Below are 12047 nucleotides of genomic sequence, written 5' to 3' on the forward strand. Positions count from 1 at the left end.
CCCCCACATCCCCCTCTGTCCCCCATACTCCCCCTCTGTCCCCCACATCTGTCTCTGTCCTCCACACTCTCCCTCTGTCCCCCACATCCCCCTCTGTCCTCCACACTCTCCCTCTGTCCCCCACACTCCTCTGTCCCCCACATCCCCTTCTGTCCCCCACATCCTCCTCTGTCCCCCACACCCCCTCTGTCCTCCACATCCCCCTCTGTCCCCTACACTCTCTTCTGTCCCCTGCACCCTCCTCTGTCCCCCACATCCCCCTCTGTCCTCCACACTCTCCCTCCCACACCCTCCTCTGTCCCCCACACCTTCCTCTGTCCCCAACACCCACCTTGGTCCCTTCATGCCCCCCCGTCCCCAGCACCCCCCTCTGTCCCCCAAGTCTCCTCCATTTCCCTCTCTGTCCCCCAAGCTCCCCTCTGTCCCCCACATCCCCTTCTGTCCCCTGTATCCGCTCTGTTGGCCCAGGTCCACCCTCTTCCCCCCACACCCCCCCATCCTCCCTCCCTTCCCTCTCTCCCCTCGTGCCCCACCCCCACATCTCCCTCTGTGCCCCTCAATCTTTGGCTTGGCTGATTGCCCGTGGTTTCTCTCCTGCGTGCCCCCCGTGCCTGCCTTGTGTTCACGTCTTGTCTGTTCCGCCCCAGCCCCGAGGATCTCTGACATCCTGAACTCTGTGAGGAGGGGCTCAGGGACCCCAGAAGCCGAGGGCCCCTCACCAGTGGGGCCCCTGCCCTGCCCATCTCCGACTATCCCTGGCCCCCTGCCCACCCCGTGTAAGTAGCACCTTGAGTGGCCCTGGCAGCAGCTGCCCGGAGGGGCTCGGGGAGTGCGAGCCTGGCAGTGGTGCTCTGGGAAGGGCCAGCTTGCGGGGAGGGCGGGGGCACAGGATCCCTCTGCTGGGCCCCAGGGAATTGCTTTGAAGCACATGCAGGTGCCGTTGGGTCTCACAAAATGGAGGTTATGGTTATGAAGTGTGTATGACACAAGTGTGTAGGAAGAGCGTCTGAAAGAGCAGGTTTGTCGCCGACCCCAAAACTTGTGACCCTGAGGTCCACAGCCTTCTCCTGATGAGAGGGGAATGGGCAGCAGAGGGTCTGCGCGTGTGGCAAGGGCTGGCACACCAGGAGCTGCTGGCTTGGGTCAAGGTGGACCTGCTGGGCAGGGACAGAAAAGTGTCACTGAGATGCTCTAGCATTAGAGCTGTCCAAGTCCAGACAGCAGGGAGCAGGTGGGGATCAGGAGGCGCGGATCTGGGGGGCAGCTGGGGCCAGGCTGAAACAGAGCGGGCGGGAGGGGAAGCCCAGGCTGGGCAGCCTCTCCGGCCAGGGAGGAGCCAGGCTGGGCCACCTCCCGGTCTGTCTGCCGACTGCGCACAGTATCGCTTACAGGGATGGATGACATCCCAGGGCTGCCGCCACCCCCACCTGTGGGGAGACACCAGGCTGGGGGTGGCGTGGAGATGCTCTTAGAGAAGAGGCTGCTGGGCCAAGGGCTCGGCATGGCAGGGCAGTGGCTAGGTAAGTACTTGAGGGACAGGTGGGGTCTGAGTGCCCCCATCCCCTCTGCAGGCCGGGCGTGGGGGCTGCTGCAGGTGGCCAGGGGAGAGGGGTGTGGGGAGAGTGAACCCACAAGAGCAGCGGCCCGAGGAGGGGGATGCAGCCTGCAGGTTCAAAGGGACACTGGATCCACCCTGGGTGCCCGAGAGGGCAGGGGGAAGCCCCTGGAGGGGCACTCACCCCCTGAGTGTTCTGTGGTCAGCTGAGGACTCCCAGTGGGGGTTGACTGAGGGGATCAGAGGCAAGCAGCTGAGGGGAAAGACCAGGTTCTTGATGGTGATAGGGTCGGGATGCCTGGGCGACCGAACTCAAGGAGGGAGGCATGGGGAGGGGCCGCCATGCAGCTGGAGCGGGTGCACAGCAGAGCCTCTGGGGGTGGTCAGAACCCCCCACACCTGCCACTTCTACAGCAGCTCATCTCATTTAAGGGGCTTGCTGCCCTTGCAGAAGTGGAGGGGTGTGCCCAAAGGAGCCTGCCTGGAAGGTCACCCCATCAGGTTAGCATGACCCCAGCCCAGGGCTGCAGCCTGCCCTCAAGGTCTGTGCAGTAGCCGGAGTGAGTCCTCTGAGGACAGGGCCCAGGGTGGGTATGAAGTGGCCAACTCGGGGCTCAGTGCCCAGGCTCACCTTCAGAGGCCACAGCACAGACCTGCCCGTCCAGAGTCTGCCCTGAGCTTGGCTGAGGAGGTGGGGGCTGCAGGAAGGAGTTGTGAGCAGGGTAGGATGGAGATTCGTGTGGCCCTCCTGGGAGGGGCTGGGCAGGGCTGGGAGAGGGGTTGGTGAGACGTTCTGGGAACTCGGGGAGAGGAAGAGCCTGGGTACCACCCTGAGGGCACCTGGGCCCAGGCAGCAGGTGACCAGCTTTGGGCCATCCTACAGGCCAATCGTGAGCCCCCTCCCTTCTCCGGAAGGCACCCACCAGCTGTGTAAATAGGGCAGCTGCTCACGGCCCGCCTCAGACCCTGTCTTCTCCCGACCCACGCTCTCTAATCGCGGATTATACACAATCCAGCCTGATCCCTGGGCAGATGCCCTCCCTCCCGCAGCCACCTCTGGCTCTGAGAGATGGGACTTGGGGCCAGCCTGGGGTCCCAGGAGTCCAGGCCAGGATGAGAACCTGCTCTGACCCCACCTGGATGCATTGGGCCTGCCTGGACCTGTCGCATCACCCCAAGAGAGCCACAGGCAATGCAAGGCTCGTGTTTGCGTCAGGGCACCTGGAAGGCCTGACTTGCAGAGGCTCTTGGCTCAGGCAGACCCCTCCAAGCCCAGACCCTGCCCACTGCCTCCCCTTTGTCCCTGGAACTGCCAGGGCAGATTGTCCTCAGCCAGCAGGCTTCCTCACCCAGGCACCCCTTTATGTTGGGCACCCCTCCCTCCCCTCCATCAGGGATCATGCCCTTTTTCAGGGGCCCGGGTATCAAGGACACAAAAGCACCCATGTGCTCTGTGGGGAGGCGGAGTGGGGGCTGGGTCAAGCTGGGGTCTGGGCAGCACCGTTCCGCAGGGCAGGGTCAACTTATTCTTCCCGTCTGTGGAATGGATGGGTGGGTCTCACAACAGACCTGCTTCCCATACTTCAGCATGGTTACCACTCTTGAATGGAACTCTGACCATGCATGTCCTCTTCTGTTTACTTTATGCTTTCTCTTCCCACCAGCTCCCACTTTAATTACAGTTTGTTTAAAAGCACTACGTATTACTTCATTAAATGGAAGATTAGTTTCACTTACCACTAGTGTAAGGTGACTATAGAACCAAAGCAGACTGGAAACCAAATGAGATAATGTCACTCTCTTCTCCATTCCAGCTGCGTGCTGCTGTCCCTGAGAACCCCTGTGGAGTGGGAGGGGCAGCTCTCTCTGTCCATTAGAAAGGGGGGTTAACTAAGTGACAGGAGGTGTTTGGGACATGTGGACACCAGATTTCTCTCTTGATGCAAGGAGGGCAGAGCCAGGCACCCTAGTGGGGTCTGACTTGGGGGCTGCTGGAAGGACTGGCTACAGGTGGAAGAGAGGTCAGACCTGAAGCTTGGGGCCACCTCCAGGAAAGGACAGGTGAAAGTGGGGGCATGAGGCAGGGGAGAGGCAGGTTCGAGGTAGAGGGTGGAGAGGAGGCAGGAACATAGCAGCTGGGGTGGGGACGGGCCCTCAAGTGTCATATGCTACTGTCCTGGGGCCCAGGGGCAAGGACAGGAACAGCCACAGCATGTGTTAGGACAGAGCCCTGTGCCCTCCTAGAGTTGGGCAGGTGGAATGGGGCCAGGAATGGGACTCGTGGTGGCTGCAGCAGGAACTGGAGGGGAAGGGGCTTCTGGATCCTGCAGCCCACCTTCCTAGAGGCCAGCTTTCCAGGGTTCGCCAGGTGGGTGGGAACTAGGCTTCTATAGCAAGACTGCCCTGAGGACCATCCATGACATGGTGTAGATGAAAGTTAGGCAAGAAAGAGAGACAGGCTGGCAGCAGAAGTGCAGTTGGGTCAGGAGCAAGGGACTTTCCAGATGGGGGCAACCCACGAGTGCACATGTGCCCATGCCACACAACACAGGCACACATGACACGTGCACACTCACAGGCACTGTACACACATGCACACACAGGTGCTCGTGCATATGTATGAGCTTCATCTACACACATTCACACACACACCGTCCTGCTCGTGTGCATGTTTCCATACATGCACATGAATGCACAATCACATGTGTACACACATGCATGTGATCACATGCATGAACATGTGTGCACCCCACTCTTCAGGTGCCATCCGGCTCCTCCTGCTGTCACTGTGCAGCAGGGGACATGAGGCCCCAGAGTAGACAGGTGCAGCACAGGCGTTCCCAGGCAGTGCCACACACACATGCGTGAGCACACCTGGGCATGCCGCGCCTTCTTCGTGGACTCAGTCCACCTGCCAGGTGGGCTCCCTGGTGGGGCGAGCTCCCAGAGGCCTGGCGGGAGAGATAAAGGCAACCCCATCACAGGGCATGCCTAGAATTGCCTCTTCTGGCTGGGCACGGTGGCTCATACCTGCAATCCCAGCACTTTGGGAGGCCGAGATGGGTGGATCACTTAAGGTTAGGAGTTTGAGACCAGCCTGCCCAACATGGGGAAACCTTATCTCTACTAAAAATACACACACACACAAAATTAGCTGGGCGTGGTGGTGTACACCTGTAGTCCCAGCTACTCAGGAGGCTGAGGCAGGAGAATCGCTTGAACCTGGGAGGCAGAGACTGCAGTGAGCCAAGATCATACCACTGCACTCCAGCCTGGGTGACAGAGTGAAACTCCATCTCAAAAAAAAAAAAAAAAAAAGGAATTCCCTCCTCTGGGAGTTTAGACCACAGACAGGTGGCATGTATGTGGCCGTTGGAGGCAGCACTCACAGCTGAAGGGTGGAAACATCACCACAGGGCCTGCCTTCTTGGTGAAAATGGTGTCCTGCAGGGCGGGCAGCAGTTTGAGGGCAGGTGTCCCAGGTATGGCTTGCAGCAGCCTGAGGGTCACAGAGCGCAGTGCTGGGAGTGCAGAGACTTCCCCCACAGGGAGAGTTCCCAGGAACCTGCTTCCGGTGCACTTCTGGGGGGTTTGAGGTTTTCCATGGACAAATTACTCTGAGAAACCAGTGTTACTTGTGTGTATAGGTGAGCGTGCGTGTGCATGTGTGTTCTGTGTGTGAGTGTGCATGTATGTGCGTGCCTGTGTATATATCCTCGCAGATATGGCTAGGGACCTCACTGAGGACAGTAGTTCTGTCTGAGGAGAGTGAGTGAGACAAGATTGAGGAGAACACAGGCATCTTCAAACTACATGTGCGGTGCTTTATTTCTTTAAAATGTGTCTAAAGCAAATAGGAAAATGTTAAGATGTGAATCCGTGGAGTGTGGGTTCTATTATTCTCTCCACGTCTTCCATACGTTTAAAATCTTTCACAATGAAAATAAGTTGTAGTTAAAGCAGCAACGCGGGCTGCCAGTGAGCGCCCCAGAGGCCAGTGAGGACCAGCATGGCTGGAGGGCCTGTTGGAATCCAAGGGGAGTGGGCAGGAACCGCAGGCAGGCGCCAGAGAGAAGCCTGGGCATGGGGGTGTGGGGCAACGGGGGTGTCTGCAGGGGTAGCATGTGGGCCTCGGACTGCAAGCAGGTGAAGCCAGCAGGATGCGGCTCCTATGAGAAAAGCGGGGAACAAGAGACCATGCCTGCTCTTCCTGCTGCTGGGACAACCCGGGTCATCGCCCCGGGGAACCCTGTAGCCACGCCTGGCCGCCCCCTGCTGCTTCCTCCTACCCGGCCTCCACGTGGCCTTGCTGACGGCTCCTTCTTCCAGGCAGGTCTCTGCCTTCTCGCCTGGTGCCTGCACTCGGTAGCCCCCTCACCAGAGCTGCTGGGTGAAGGAGGCACTAAGAACCCAAGGCTCGGGAGGAGGGTGGGGCTGGGAAGCTGCAGGGAAGCGCAGGGTCAGGCCTGGTGGGCCCCAGGCCTGGCTCACTGGAGGGCAGGAGGGAGACTGTGGCGGACAGCTCGTGGGGCCAGGAGGTGACCTCCAAGTGGATTGTAGGAGGGTTTTTTTTTCCTCTTTCTGCATTTTCCAGACATTTTGTAATGTGGATAGAATATTTCTGTCCTTCAAAAATATTTTAGTTAAGAAAAATAAGATGGAAGCTGTTGCACTTGGAAATGAGGAAGCCACTGGTGATAGAGGGGGGCGGGCGAGAGGATCGCTTCTGCGAATAGCGGCAGAAACACGGTGTGGATGCAGCTCGTGCTCCCCCAGGCCCTCCCCTGGGCTGTGTGGAGGGGTCTGGGGGGAATGGGCCAGCGCCCAGTGGTCACCTGGCCGTGTCTCCCCACAGCCCGGAAGCAGGAGATCATTAAGACCACGGAGCAGCTCATCGAGGCTGTCAACAACGGTGACTTTGAGGCCTACGCGTGAGTCCCCGGGGCTGGGGGGGGGCTGTGCAGGACAAGGATGTGGGACCCTTGGTGGGGGGCCCTGCTCAGAGTCAGGGGTCCATGGGGCCCCTCCTCACTTGGATTTGGCCCCCAGGAAAATCTGTGACCCAGGGCTGACCTCATTTGAGCCTGAAGCACTGGGCAACCTGGTTGAAGGGATGGACTTCCACAGATTCTACTTCGAGAACCGTGAGTGAGGGAGCCCGGGTGGGCATGAGGGTGCAGTGCCCCCAGGAGAGCCTCTTGGCCCCTCCCAGGGACAGCATGGTGGCTGCCTATGGAAGCCCTGTCCCCTCTCTGCCCAGGGTTGGCCAGCCACCCCTCCCCCACCAGATACCCAGCCCCCAGAATCCCACTCTTGGAGGGGCCCATGCTGCTCCCAGGAGAGCCGAACCTCCCCAATAAGGGGAGCTGAGAGAGGGAAAGGGTTAGGGTGGTGGGGTGGAAGGCGGGCACCAGGGCAGCCACAGTAACCTGAGACCTCCCTCCACCTGCTGTCCACAGTGCTGGCCAAGAACAGCAAGCCGATCCACACGACCATCCTGAACCCGCACGTGCACGTCATCGGAGAGGACGCTGCCTGCATTGCTTACATCCGGCTCACGCAGTACATTGACGGGCAGGGCCGGCCCCGCACCAGCCAGTCTGAGGAGACCCGTGTGTGGCACCGCCGCGACGGCAAGTGGCAGAACGTGCACTTCCACTGCTCGGGCGCGCCTGTGGCCCCGCTGCAGTGAAGGTGAGTGCTCTGTGCTAAGTGACAGCCGGGGCAGAGGGGTGGCGGTGGTGTGAGTGGCTGCAGCCCAGGGAGGCAATGGGGAGCAGTGGGGCCTGTGGCAGAGCCCATGCCTGGGAAGTCCATCAGCTTTCCTGGTGAGGCCACAGGAATGATGTTGAATTAGGGATCACAGCAGGCTGGGTGTGGCGGGCCTCCTCAGACGACTGGGGAGCTGATGAGGGCCTGAGCAGTCCACACTGGCCAGAGCTGGGTGGGTTGCAGGTGGATGGGCCCCAGGCAGCACAATCCTGGGCACCATGCCCTGTTTGTGAGGACTGTTAGAACCCCAGATGGGGGGTCTCCAGGTGGCGGGTGCAGCGGGCCCAGAGCCCAGAGCCCAGTTTTACAGGGATACTAGCAATTGGGTTGGGCACCTTGAACCCCTTTCCCGAGTGGGCCCTTTTCCGGACTTTAACCCTCTCTGCAGTGCCGTGTGGCAGACAGCAGAGCCTGGGGGTGGACGGGAGAGGGGGCTGCTGAGGAGCTGACCCACCCGCCCCATTTCAGAGCTGCGCCCTGGTTTCGCCGGACAGAGTTGGTGTTTGGAGCCCGACTGCCCTCGGGCACACGGCCTGCCTGTCGCATGTTTGTGTCTGCCTCGTTCCCTCCCCTGGTGCCTGTGTCTGCAGAAAAACAAGACCAGATGTGATTTGTTTAAAAACAAAACAAAACAAAAAAACAAGATGACGACGACAACCACAAAAAATTGACATCAGATGAAATGAAAAAAAAAAAAAAAAACTAAAGGAAGGAAAAAGCTGTAAAAATCACTGGCATTCGTGGGGCCGCTCCCCACCCAAGCTCCACGTGTGTCCGTCTGTGCTCCTGGCCTCTGGGGGACCAGCTGGGACATGAACTTGTCTGCCAGGCCCCTGTCGCGTGCTGAACGGTGTTAGTTTGTAGGTAACGCACACACCCCACACCTAAGGTGTCTGCATCCTCCCGCCAACGCATGGGCTCCACATGGTGTGCTCGCTGGCTGTCGTGACTGTCAGCTGTCTCTTGGGAGGGGCTGTGGGGCCCGCTGGGCTGCCTCCTTTCCCGCTAGTTGTGCCTGAGAGTTGCTGTTGTTCCTGCTTTCCCTTCCCTTCCTTTCATCCCCTGAAGGGCTAGGTGTGGGTTTTCCGTGCCCGGTATCCCCACACGCCCAGCACGGACAACCCTTCGGCAGAGCCCAGGCCGGCCCCTCACCCCCTGGAGTATTGAGACCGGAGTCCCGTCCCCAAGGCCATCAGAGATGCCCCCACACACCCAGGACTCCAGCTCTGGTCCTTCTAGGGGAATAAAGTGCAAAGAGGGGCACAGCTTAGCTTCGGGCCTCTCGCCGAGCAAGAGATAGCACTGCTGGCTACAGCTCCAACACAGCCAGCTGTGGCAAGAGGACTCTGCCTGGGCTGGCCTCCCTCCTGTGTGAGGTGTCTGTCTCTTCTCTGCCAGCCAGCAGCAGATGCACTGGCAGCTCCCGACCCTGTTTCCACCCCTTGGCCCTCCCCTAGCCTGTTCGGCTTCTCCGCGCCCCGCAATGGGGAACAGACTTTTGACAAAGGACTGCAGGCCTTACTCAAGTCCCTGAGCCCCCAACTGAAGCTAGGAGGGGAGGCCAGGCTTTGTGTCTGGGCATATTTGTCTGCTGATGGAGTTTGGGAAAGCCTGGGGCTTGGGGTTTGGTCGGGTGGTACAGCAAGTGGCAGAGCGGGGTCAGAGGTGGTGGCTGCCCAGCTCCTGGGCTGAGATGAGGGTCTGTGCAGCGGTTTGCTGAAGTGGGAGTGCCTTTGGAATCTGGGCTGGGAGCAGAAGGGAGCAAAAGCTACAGTGGGAGCCAGCCTAGGGCACGTGGGAGGCGTGAGGGCAGTGCTGCCCGTGCAGTGTCAGGTGTGAGAGCACCTTGGTGGGCTGCAGTGCGTGTGAGGGCACCTTCTAGGTGGGCCAGGGATGCAGCTATGGAGATAAGGTGGGCTGGGGACAGAAACAGGTGGGCATAGGGCCCAAGACACCAGCGGATGGAGGGCAGGGTCCAGCCCTGTGCTCCTGAGTGTCGGCTGCCTGGGTTTGAGGCGGTGGGTCCCCAGCCCCTTGTGATGGTGTGTACCATGGGGGAGCTCGGGGACAGGGCAAGCCCAAGCACGGTGGGGCTGCAGGGTGGGTCAGAAGCCAGGTTGGGTGGGAGTGGTCAGAAGCCCTGACTGCAGAGGGTCGGGGGCTCCTGCCCCAGTGCCTGCCCACCTTCAATTCACATCGTTTTCAACAAAGATTTTCTTTATCTTCCCCTACAAATCAAGCCAAGGGAGGGGCACAGAATGGGGAACAGGACACAGGATCCTAAACTCCAAGGGGACTGTCCACCGATGAACACTCAGAGTGGACACCATCTTCCGTCCACGCTGTGCCCAGGACAGCTGTCCCCATCCATGAACACAGGGTAAACATCTGCCGGGCACCGCACCAGTGGCTCCCTGGGCCATGGGACAGCGGCAGGGCTCACCACGGACAGCGCGTGGCCCAGCGGCCGGCCACCCTGGCGTCCTGGGGCCTCCTTCCCTCCTCTCCCTCTCACCTTGTCACCTCCACGGAGCTGCCTGTCTGGGATAATTTGGGGATTTTTTTTCTGGGGGATAATTCTTTTGCATGACCCCTAAAGAGCAAGCCACACCGCTCTGCTAGCTAGGTGTCTACGGTGTGGTGGCGGCGGCCGCTGGCCAGCGCTGCAAGGGGTCGGCTGCCCACGGTGCTGGCTGGCCTCCCCTCCTCTCTCTTTTTGCTGAGTTTCATTGTCTTTTCTTTCTGAGCCTTGTAAGTGTACAAAAATTATTCTTATTTTGTTCTGTCTCGGGAAACTGCAAATAAAAGAAAAACAGGACAAACTGCTTCAAGTGCAGCTGGGTGCTTTAGCTGGAATCCTGCCAACCTCCTGCGCCAAAATACAGACTCAAGCCCGGTCCCTGGCCAAGACCCTACTTGGGCCCCTCCTCCAACAGAAGGTAGTGCTATGGAGCCCTGAGCTGGCCCTGACATTCCTGAGCTTCTCTAGGGTGAACAGCTCACCCCAGGTAGGGCACTAGTCATAGATCATAGCTCCACCAGCTGTCCCCACCTCTTCCTCTGGTCCTCTGAAGTCTTCTGGGCCCAGGGCTGTCCACCCTGGATGCTGGAACTGAAACTGGATCCCAGCCCCCAACGCCCCTGAACTCCCCATTCCCCCTCAGTGGCTGCTAAAGATGTGGCCAGGGGCAGCCTCTGGGCAGGAAGGAGCCCCAGGACCAAGACCTCTGGCTGGCTGCTGTCTCCTTTCGCCCCTGCTACATGTATTGGCTGTTCTGGACGCTGAGGACACACAGTGACCACAGAGCCAGGCTCCACCCCAGTGGATTATGCAGACAGACGGCACACAGGCCTGTGTGGATATCAGCCTCCAACACCAGACGTAGGCAAGGCGCAAGGTGATATAGTAAACAGCCATCATGGGGGCCAGGAGGCTCCAGCAGAGGCCATACAACCAGCCCAGAATCCAGGACAGAGAGCTGGAATGGAGATAGGGAGACAGGGAAGCCAGATGCCAGGCCAGATTGACCAGGTGCTATAGGCCTGTGGGCCAGGCCAGGCTTGGGGACTTCATCCTGGGTGTGAAGGAGATAGGCACCCCTCAGTCCTTCCCTCTGCATCTCCAGCCGAAGCTAAAAGCAAACCCTTAGGTTGGAGTAAGGAGTAACCCCCTGCCAAGTTTCTCCTGTCCTCAGGCTCCACCCACCACCCATGCTGCCTGGCCCCATAGGGCACACGCTCAGGCCCAGCCCGGGAAAGCAACTGCAACTGCCTGTGCTATGCTGGCCCTTCTCAGCCTCAATGCTCTCCTCCCTCCCTGATGCACCCTCGTGGCCCCCGCTGGGCCCCCTGATGCACCCTCATATCTCCATGGCAACCTGCTGAGAGTGTGGCCTTGCCCTTGGCTCCCCTCCACACCTGTGTCCCAGGCAGTGCCATGGTACTTTCCTGAAACAGAAGGATGGGCTTCAAAACAGTCCCAGACACTAAACACGCCTGCATTTTGGGTCCAAGTAACTTCTGACAAGACGAGTGCCCCTACACACGCTCGGTCCTGTCCACTATGGGCAGGGAGCCTGAAGGATCCCCCAGAACTGGCTAAAGCCCTCAGTCTCCTCCTCCACCCTGAGCATCTGGTTAAACACCTTCATGTGGCAGAGCGGCCCTGGATGTCAGCTTCTTGCTCCTCATGGTCTGCACCTGGACAGGTGCTCTCAGGTGTGTGGGTGGCCAGGTGGCAGGTCCCAAAAGCCAGTTGCAAAGAATCTAGGCCAGTGCCCATGAGTGCTGCGGTGTCTGTCCCCAACATGGTATCTAGGGCTCCACTCACCTATCAGCTGTAATCGGAGGAGGATTTCCAGGCCAGGCCTCCCCCAGGAAGGCTGCAGGCACTGCGGATCGTGCACCCTCACATGCATTATTCCTGAGGCCCTTCTGCAGATGCCATCAGGGCAGCAACTCTGATGAGGTTTTAGGGCACAGCACACAGGACTAAGCCATCCTGTACTGGGCCAAGCGCTACAGGCAAAAGGGACACCACTGATGAGCATTTCATTCATCATTTTTATTTTTACATTTTTTTGAGAGGGAGCCTCACTCTGTCACCCAGGCTGGAATGCAATGGTACGATCTTGGCTCACTGCAACCTCTCCCTCCTGGGTTCAAGTGATTCTCCTGCCTCAGCCTCCTGAGTAGCTGAGATTACAGGTGCCTGCCACCA

The 12047-nt window shown here is 59.4% G+C and overlaps 1 protein-coding gene across 10 annotated transcripts in view; it reads left to right on the plus strand.

Moving 5' to 3' along the window:
- CAMK2B (calcium/calmodulin dependent protein kinase II beta) overlaps nt 1–10153 on the plus strand; it is a 108940-nt gene extending 98787 nt beyond the window's left edge. For 6 of the 10 annotated variants that reach the window (XM_025381118.1, XM_025381121.1, XM_025381123.1 and 3 more), the window contains 4 exons: nt 6411–6486; nt 6605–6699; nt 7015–7249; nt 7796–7943. In XM_025381118.1, the coding sequence (XP_025236903.1) occupies nt 6411–6486; nt 6605–6699; nt 7015–7247 (404 nt within the window). In that variant the 3' untranslated portion in view covers nt 7248–7249; nt 7796–7943. Of the gene's footprint in view, nt 1–647; nt 777–6410; nt 6487–6604; nt 6700–7014; nt 7254–7795 lie in introns of all 10 variants that reach the window. The other 4 variants (XM_025381117.1, XM_025381116.1, XM_025381119.1 and 1 more) reach the window with 4 other exon arrangements.
- The last annotated feature ends 1894 nt before the right edge of the window (nt 10154–12047 follow it).

The sequence above is a fragment of the Theropithecus gelada genome, chromosome 3, assembly GCF_003255815.1.
Source record: "Theropithecus gelada isolate Dixy chromosome 3, Tgel_1.0, whole genome shotgun sequence".
Lineage (NCBI taxonomy): Eukaryota > Metazoa > Chordata > Mammalia > Primates > Cercopithecidae > Theropithecus > Theropithecus gelada.